General features: G+C 33.0%; 1 protein-coding gene across 1 annotated transcript; it reads left to right on the forward strand.

Annotated features, from left to right (window-relative positions):
- Nucleotides 1-7: 7 nt before the first annotated feature.
- On the forward strand, nt 8-8,151 carry LOC117320541 (the record flags this gene model as incomplete). Its single annotated transcript, XM_033875112.1, has 6 exons — nt 8-146; nt 719-835; nt 2,057-2,321; nt 3,907-4,221; nt 5,447-5,610; nt 6,419-8,151. Coding segments are annotated over 6 exons (1,158 nt in total), but the record flags the coding sequence as incomplete, so codon positions are not given.
- Nucleotides 8,152-10,352: the final 2,201 nt, after the last annotated feature.

Consider the following 10,352-nt stretch of genomic DNA (forward strand, 5'->3'; position numbering starts at 1 on the left):
GGTGTTTATAGCCGATGCTTTGGCCATGCCCGTTCACTGGTACTACAACCCTGACGACATCAAAGATGGATACGGAGGCTGGCTAACAGGATTTACTGCACCCGCTAAACACCATCCTTCAAGTATTATCACGGTATCTGCCACTGGTAAGAAGGACTACTTTAAAACCATATGATTTTTGGGATTCTGATATTTGAGTCAAGGCCCTTGCTTTTTTTGTGGAACTCACTCAAATTTTGAGTACCCAGTGCCACTATAAAGTATTTGGACTTGTAAATATTTGGAAATGGTGGTGTGGGTTGACTTTAAAACAAATCCTACAAAAACAATTCTGAAAACTAACTAGTGCAGAAGCAAAGAAAGAATTTTCCTGCTTTTTCTCAGTGAATGAAAATAGGCAACAAAGTCAAATCCAGGTCAGAACCTAGAGGTTCCCATTGTATGACAGGGCAGTTTAAGTTGTTATTGGCGGGAATATATATATAAAAACTTAAAGTTTTCAAAATACATTGTATGAATTTATTTTAAGGACAAAATTGAGAAAAAAAACATATCTGGTATTGTATCTGAATTAATAGCAGAATCTTGGAAACCATCACTTGTATATATTAATAGAAAATGTAGTGTTTGCAGCAAGAGCACCTTAAAACTGGTCAACCTTACTTTACTTCTTTTGCAAAAAGTGATGGCACGTAAGCCTCTTTGTGATTTGCTACAGACAGCAGCGGGAGGACTGGCTGGGGAGAAAAATCAAAACCAGTAATTGGAAATATCATTCTCCACGGCAAACTGAAGTACTGGACCAGTCAGGATCGATCTATACACTACCATCAGGGTGAGAGTTTGTAATGTTCGCTCAAAATGCATTATATATATTTAAGTTATGGTCCAATTTTCATCAACTCTCATTGACTTAAACATGGTCATGTGGAGGTTCATATTTTGTGATATTAACCTGATGTTTCTATTTTTAGAAACACCAAGTCAGTATTGCATTTATGACATCACTATCATTGTGTCGTCACAATTAATGCCCCAGCCTAAAATTGTTAAAAGATAGATATGATGCAATTCCTTCCTTTTGCAAACCGGTTTCATTTCTTATATAATAAAAATTACGGACTTCTGATTTAGTCTATTAGGTGTTGTACTGACCTGTTACAATTTAAAATATTGACATCCAGCTTTGCCCTCACCATGGTTAATATTTGATTTTATCAGGTTAGTATAACATCATATTGACCTCACCCAAAGTCCATAGATAATAAATCTATTTCATGTGTTGATATCACCTGTTTGTGTTATATCTGTCGACCGTTGCCAATTAAAAATTCTGAAGTAATGGTCAAATAAACATGGATGGGCAAACACAATACTAAATATAGTCAAAGCAAATTATGATGATTCCAAAACGCGCTCTCATAGGTCAAGTAAAAGCTGTACATGACTGACAATATTGTCCACTGCTGGGTATATTTGTCTGTATTTTGATCTTCTGAACTAGCTGAAGGAAATGTGCAGTTGCCCTCTAACATTTTTGTATTACTTATGCTTATCGTCTGATTGAAAACTAGATGGAAAAACGAATATTGATCAGACAAAATTACAGGCAACATGAGCCAACAAGGTTTGAAGAAACTGAAAAATGTCTTTGTCTGTTAATGAATCCATTATTATATAAGTAAAAAAAATCATATTCATACTTACTTTGTACTTAAAGAGGTTGCATTTCTGAGAAAGAGTAATTTTGGTCATGAAAACAAGAATATGTTGTTTAATATTTTTCTAAAAAATACTATTGCTACCTTTCAAATGTTTAATCTTCTAATTTTATCTATTAAACTAAATACAGATAGATAATTAATTGCTTCCAGAAGGAATTATCTCCTGTACTATTGTATTCATCCTAATTAATGATTATTTTTCTCAGTGTTTGGTGTTACTTGTAATTCTTTACTGTGGGTGACATTTAATGCATTTTTGTTATAATTGTGTTTATGGTGTCGGGTGATGTACAATGTAGCATATTTAAAAAAGATTTTTTTTATTTTGAAAGGTATGAAAGCAGGAGATAGTACTCTAAACTCCCTGATGGCGCTACAGATGCTGAAGACGATGATGAAAATTGACCCGAAAGGCGTAATGAATGAACGTGAAATGAGAGGTCATGTCCTTGAAGATTATGTGAGTTTTATGACCACACCCTCTACACACAATGACACTTACGCCGAATCCTTCCACCGATCTTTCTTCAAGGACTGGTCATCAGAGGAAAGTCCTCCGAAGACTGCCTCAGACTTGTTAAGATGGACAGAAGCAAGGTAGATCCTTAATGTAGATGTAGAGGATATCTATCAGTGTCTTCAGTAATACCAAATAAATTTCACGAGTGGGGCTAATATTTTGATATTTTTTTCAAGTGCCTAGTATGAGTGAAAAATATCAAGATATCATCCACATGAGTGAAATGTATTTGGTATTACTGAAGATATTGTTAGACATTCTGTTTATTACATTTCTATAGCAAAATATAGCGGGCCAGCTTTTAAGTTTTTCCATTGTCGTTTGTAAGCAGTGTTTTGATTGGTCAAATCAGAAAAAGTGAAAAATATCAGAAAAAAAAAAGAAAAAAAATATCACTTTGATAGAATGAATAATTTATGATATTTCACTGGTAAAAATGTAATAAATGTACATTCTACATAATATATAATAACACCACCTTTTCTTGTAAATTTTCTCATTTTGATAAAGTTGACGAATCTGTGATAATATTGAAAATTGAAAACTATAAACTCAAAACTTTTATATCAAGATACATTTGTGTATGTAATAACAGTATAATAAATATCATTTGATTCATGTCAATCATTTCTGTGTTCACAATTATATTTCATTTTCATACTATTTAAAAAGGGAATTTTAGGTTACATATCCCAAAGATTCTAATCTAATATGAGATGAAAATAGTGAGTAGCGTCAAGGAATTTAGAACCTTCAAACTTTTGAAGTAGGTTCCAAATGGTATGTGAAGGTGGCAGTGTTAATTGGATAGGTTTAGAGAGCACTGTATATACATGTATTGAGGGATCATTTTGGAGGTGGCCATATGCCCATTGGTCCACAATTTTCCTGAATGACCCACGTGATTCAGAAAAATCCTTTCTAGAAATTGCCCATAACTTATATTACAGATACTTATTTTTCTTGAAAATGACCCATCCATTTTGGTAACACAAATAATCTGTGTATATTAAGTATGTACCTTTTCTCTTGAAGATGGTTACATATCTTGATGTAAATTATGTGTAGACTTTCATCAAATACCACAATGTTTTGAATTGAATTTGATAAATTTTATGTATGAAATTAAATCATAATCTTGAAATGGAGTCCAAAGTATATCCAAATGTTCATACTGTTTATCTAAAATGTTCTTTCTGAAGAGAATACTAAGAGAAACCATCACAAGAAACAATTTGGCCGGATTATCTTTTTTTTCTTAATTTTCTTATTCTTGATATGATCAATGCTACTAAATTCCAAAATACCTAAGGTCTTTAGATACACTATTTGCAAAGGAAATAAATTGGAAGTTGTGACGTCTTTGTGAATATTTTATTTGCGCACAAGTTATTTCAGAAACAATAACTTTATTTTGCGTGTATCATGAGAACATAGCTGTATTAAAAAGGGGTCACTTGTCAAATTTTGTCATATTTTATTAAGCTCTAAAATTAAATGGAAATTCTACTAAGAACAGATATTTTGATGGACAAAGCTGCATTAAAGTATGGTTTTTTGTCAAGTCTTGTTGTATTTCTAGAATTTTTTCTCTCACAAAGTTAGCAGAAAAAAAGAAAATGAGTTTATATGACACCATTAACATTGTCTTTCACAATACAGATATGTCAAGAAGTCCAAGGGTTCTTCAGACCATCAACTTGTAGTGATTGGGTCCATCGTTCCGGCTGTACCCTGGATAATACGAAACGCTCACAAGACTGAGTCGGAGTGTGCTGAATCCACAGTGGAATTTATCAAACTGACCCATCCTGAACCGAGCCTCGTTCCATATATAGACATGTACGCAAGACTTCTTCACGGGGTCATCAATGGCAAAGATCTTGTTGAAGAGGTCAATAAGTGCATGGAACGGTCAGAACTTGGGGGATCAAGGAAGAAAACAATGATACAAGGTTTTTTGGAGCATGCTAGCAAGTAAGCTGGATAAGGTCTTAGCATTGTCCATCAAATCAATTACATGTATATCGATGGCGATTGGTCATTCTCTTGTAATTACTGTCCATTGTTACAGGTAACAGGACAATTAGTGACTGATGTAGTGGCTTCCTACAGTAAGTTAGCATTGCCCCAGGGGAGTTCAGTAAATAGGCCTCTGTTGATTATTTAGAAACTTTTTATACACAAATAACAACACCGCTATGGTTTCATGTGTCCATTATACGGAATTTTTAACAACTTTACGGACAAAAAGTGTCCGCTGTCCGCATTAGGAAGGTGTCTGCTATATACATGATATCTATATAGTGATTTTCATTGGGGATTCCTTGAACTGGCCGTTATAGAGAGGTGTCCGTTATATAAGGGTGTCCGCTATAACAGGTTTTACTATAAGCAGGAATAGAGATGAAAATTGTCCATCAGCTGCATTAGGTATTAATTAAGTATCAATGTCCATGAAACTAAGGGCTTATTTGTTTTGTTTGATTAGGTCTTTAGGTTGTCCATTAAATTAAGGGTTAATTTGGTTTTATGGACTAGCTCTTAAGGTTGTCCATCAAATTAAGGGTTAATTTGGTTTGGTGCACTAGCTCTTAAGGTTGTCCATCAAATTAAGGTAGTGCTGGGAATCACTAATTTTAAAACCAAGATCGATCAAGACTTTTATACATTGTCAAGTGAATGATGATCAACTTATGATCGATCATGAATGAGGCAAAATTTACAAAAGAAAATAGTGAAATACTTCCTGTTTATTTTAAATTTCATTTCGAAGCCTTGTATAAACCATTTGTGATGGCTTATGAGTAAACAGTTGGAAAGTTCACTTCCAGAGACAAAAAAACAACACAATATGTGAACTATTAAAAGTTATCAACAGAAAACAAAATCTAATCCAATTACATATTCTAATGCCACTTATGACATGCAAAGTCACGTTATAAAAATAATATTAATCAATGGAAGCTGAAATAACCAAAATAATGTTTACATATAGCCTAGAAAAGCATCTATAATCCCGGCAAATGTTCTGAAAACAAAAATGTTGAATATGGACCATGCAAATTAAAAGTGCTCCAATATTTACGAGTTTTTTTTGGTTTTTTTTACCTATATAACACCATTTCATCCTTAATAATCAGATATTTGATTGTTGCAATTTGACATGAATGTTATACTGATCTCTGGGATTTATCAACAGGTATCCTCAGGGATCGGAGGACCAGTTAGGACGCTGTCAGTCAGCAGTAAGCCGGTTAGGGTCGGCATGTTATATAGACGGCGCTATGAGTAGCCTTCTCTTCCTCGCTGCACAATTCAACGAAAACTTCAACACAGGTGTTCTTATGAACGCGAATAGTGGAGGTTTGTAATAGATATGTATGCTTAAATGTTTTAAAGATGTTTGATCTATTTGAAAAAACTCGTACTTTTATATTTTGCAAATTTCAATGATACATATGTATTTTTATTGTATAAATTAATTAATTTTGATAATTTATTTGATGAATTTTCATTTAGTAATAACACAAACAAAGTACATGTTTGAAGTAGATTATAGATATTGTAATGATGAATATTTGACACATTTTCTACATATCTAATGGAAATTTGGTCAGGTTGCTGCTTCTTTTCTAAAATACATCTATTGGGACCACGGTTAATTGTAAAATTCTTATTTATATGCCCGCCATAAAATGTGCAAGCGTTTAGTGTTACCCATGTCCATCCCATCACATCCCGTCCCATCCAGGTGTGTCCCATCCTGTCCCTCCCGTTGCGTCCCGCCTGTCCCGATTCAATGTAACTAGCTTTTCTCAGGAACTGCTGATACAATCCTCACCAAACAGGTGTTTCAGGGTGTCAGGTGGCAACAGGGGCATTTATGTCTTACAGACATTTTCTAGTTTAATGAAATTAAAACATGTACTAGGTTAACGTTATTGCATGAATTTAACTGAATAATCCTTGGCTGGCTGTTTCATGTGTCAGTCAGTGTTTTCAGTCACTTAAAAATATATTTCTAACTTTTGAAACAAAGGTAACTTGATCTAACAAAACAGCACTCTCTAGATCTGTAGCTTTCCATTGATAAGCTAACTCTTCAGAAATGAAAAAAACAAATATATCTTTTACTACTTTTGTATGACGGTCTTCTTGTATTGTTTTACAGGAGAGAATTGTCACCGAGGGGCCGCTCTAGGAGCCTTATTAGGGGCAGCATCTGCTTACAAGGGACAGAGTATTCAGCCCTCTCTAAGAGACGGTTTGGGGTCAGCGAGGGAAGGGCTTCTTCAAGTCCTTAAAGATCTACAAAGTTCAAATTTATAGTGATGAACTTACTAATTTATCTTTAACTTATTACTGGAAACTACACATTTTACATGTATACAGACTTATTGTCTTAAAAAAATGTGATATGATAATTTTTACACTGAAAGCATACATATTGTAGCGGTAATCTTATTATAGCTTTTTCATATTGAAAGCATTCCACTTAATTATGATTGCGCTGAATGCAATTTCTGTATATTGTTTTCCTCAGAATGTACTGCTGATGTGCCAATTTATCAGATATGATCTTTTGCACTAAAAATTAAGTATGTGAAAATAGGGAAATTACAGTATATACACTGGCATATATTGTACTTAAATATACATGTATATGTACATATATACCAAAACGTCCACCTTGAAACATGGTTAACTCGAAGACTCAGATAATTTTTTTTTTTTTTCATTGTCCCAGCTGCTTCGAGTACAAGATGTTTGACTGTACATCAAAATATTAAAATTGTCTGGTCAATATATAGAAAAATATAAAATAATATAAAATTTTCATCTTGACCATCTAATATAGCAGCAAGTCTAAATAACACATTAACATTGTATTGGGAAATCAGGCAAAATTTACATAATGTCTACGCACCCACATGAGGAGCTTTATGAATAAATTTTTCAGGTGAGTCCTGAACACCGTTTCCAAAGATACACATTCTTTTTGTAATTGGCACTTAAAATTTGAGTGAGTCCCACAGGGTGCACGTTGTCATAACAGTGAATACATTTTGACTTAAATTTAGTCTAAACTAAGATTTTGCTTAGCATGTTTTATGATACACTTAATATCGCGATATTAGCTAAGTAAGTTTACTCTCAGCTAAGATTATGCTTAGCATGTTTCATGATACATTTAACATTGCGATATTAGCTAAGTAAGTTTAGACTCAACTAAGATTATGCTTATCATGTTTCGTGATATACTTGATATTGCGATATTAGCTGAGTAAAATCTTAAAACTTAAATGCAAATTTAGTGTTAGGACCTTTTCATGATCCCAGGGGTCAGGATCCCTGGGGTCAAACATCCATCAGAGGACAACACTTTATCGATGTATAGATGAGGAAATTTTGAAATTCTAAATCTCATGGAATGTTATTTGTTGTGCTTTACAAGTGATATTTACTTAATATTGTCCTAGATTGATGATGTATATTTTGTTTTTGTTGTTGTAATATTACTCATTTCATGAACAATAGATATTGTAAAGTCTCTTTTCAATTTAAACATGTGATACCAGTATTCCAAAAAAACCTACATTTTTTGTGTGTTTATATTTATAATTACATATTAGAGACGTACATGTACATTACATATAACAAAAAGTCATGACAGTTCAAATGTCTTGATTTTGTTCTGAAATGAATAGTAAGTCCCTAAACTGTCTTTCCCAACAAACTGTTTTATATTTAACTCTTCCCTATATATGATGTGATATCATGCTACCATTTTTGTATATCTGTTGGTTTGTCAGATGTGTCATATTATGTACTTTTCGAGAAAAGAGTTTTAAATTACTTATTTAAAAAAAGTGAATTTGTTCTGAACACTGAAATACATTCAATGACATAACAACACCCCCCCCCCCCCCCACTACATGTAACACTCCACCCACACCCCCACACCAAAAATTTTAGAAAAAACAAAATTACAAAATTGTCAGGTTGAGTGAAATTCCCTATATGCCTATACTCATTTTCATTTTTCATATGAATTTAATCAGAAGTATTCTACCTTTTTTGTTCAGATTAAGTTGATATTCCTGTGATCAAACAATATACCCCTGTAAACAGTTGCTATACTTGCAGTTCTAATGAACTGAGCCAAAATCAAATTATTTATTTATGATGTATGTTGATAACAAATCGCCTTCCTGACGATCACTACTTACGTAATTATTTAATTTTACCTTGTTACTTATATATATATATATATTCTATACATTGTTTTGAAACTATTTCTATATACAAAATGTATAGGAATTACTTTCCGTTTGACGATTACTTTATTAACTTACTTGATCTTATATATGTTGGGATCTTAGACAGTATATTTCAGTAAGACAACACTTTAATGTCGACCTCAGTTCCGTGCTATCTCAAGGAGACAAACACAAACATACCTTAGCCTCCCAAAAACTGAATTATTCTTAACCAAAAAAAAAATGAAAATGCCAAAACAAATACACACAATTACAACATTATATACATTAAAATCAAATTAATAAAATAATCAAAGCAAAAGAAAATATGAAAATGATTTATTGATAATCAAAAAACATATTGCTACCTCTATATATTAATGTTATTTTGTATTGTAAATAAAGAATCATACATGAGTGAATGTCATATTGAATTCATTAAAAGAGTTCATTAATTTGATATGCCACTCACAAGACTTTTGGCGAGTTGCATATCAAATTATTGATTTATAAATTCAAAATATGACATATAGCCACAAGTATAAGATTCTGTTTATCACATAACTACTATTTATGAGAATATATGCATCTTTCAATGCTCGTTTAAGTATAAAACAGGCGAAATCTGGCTCGGATGGGACGTTTCTGACTATCCAGAAAATCATGCGACGTCACATATTTATTATGACGTCACAAGAGTGTCATTATACATATGTGTCTCACGATATTTATGACAGAACGCACCAGTAAGATGATAAACCTCCATGTGATATTATGTTTCGATTGTTGTGTACATATTTATCCGACAGTGAGCAATCAATAATTTATCATTGTTATTTTGTTCAATAATTTATTGATCATGTATCTAATGAGATTTATTTACAATAAATATTAGCCTGTTTCCACTGTTTCTTGTTTGATATTTTACCTTAACTAGTACAGTCAGGCCAAAACGACCGATAATAGGAAGGGATTATGTAGAACAATTGGATTATTATACTTCCAGATTAATAGATTCACTGAATTAAAAATCAGTACTATATCAATATCCGGTGGACGTGTCGGTTGGTGTTTCCTGGAAGCTGAGAAGAGAAATGGACCAGTCTTTACTTTCGTAGTTGTGTCCTTGGACAGGACATTTTCCCCTTATTGGTCTGGATATATGTTGTTTAGTGAGGTAGCCATCAACTTCTACATGGAGACCTCGCCTCAAAATGACACTGTCTGTTCACGGGGCGATGAGCCCAACAAACTAATGAACTGTAAAGGTCATCTCTACTGGATGTTTGTAAAGTCCACAGTTGTTCATTATTGTTGGAACACTGTTGTTAAAGACATAGAAACAGTCATTAGACTAAAATCTTTAATTAAAATTTGGACCAGAAGATCATTAACACCTATTAAAAAAATTGATATAATTAAATCATTGCTCATTTCACAATTCAACCGCCTGTTTATAGCATTACCTAATCCAGATAGTAAATCTGTTATCAAACTCAACTCATTATTATTTGAATATTTATGGAATGGGAAACCAGACAAAGTTAAAAGAGGAATTATTACTAAAAATTATGCAGATGGGAGTTTGAAGATGGTAAATCTTACTGCATTTATTATTCTTGAACTTACTTGGATCAGAAGACTCTATCAAACTAGTGAAAAATGGCAGGCTATACTTAAGTCTTATATTAACACGGCTCTTTTTTTATACGCCCGTCAAAAGACGGGACGTATTATGTTATCATGTTGGCGGGCACATATGGTGTCCGAACCATAACTCCAATACTACTCGACCCAGGCTCTCCATAATTGACACAAATATACATCTTGATCATGCCCCTTACC

This window comes from Pecten maximus, unplaced genomic scaffold (genome assembly GCF_902652985.1).
Source record: "Pecten maximus unplaced genomic scaffold, xPecMax1.1, whole genome shotgun sequence".
Classification (NCBI taxonomy): domain Eukaryota; kingdom Metazoa; phylum Mollusca; class Bivalvia; order Pectinida; family Pectinidae; genus Pecten; species Pecten maximus.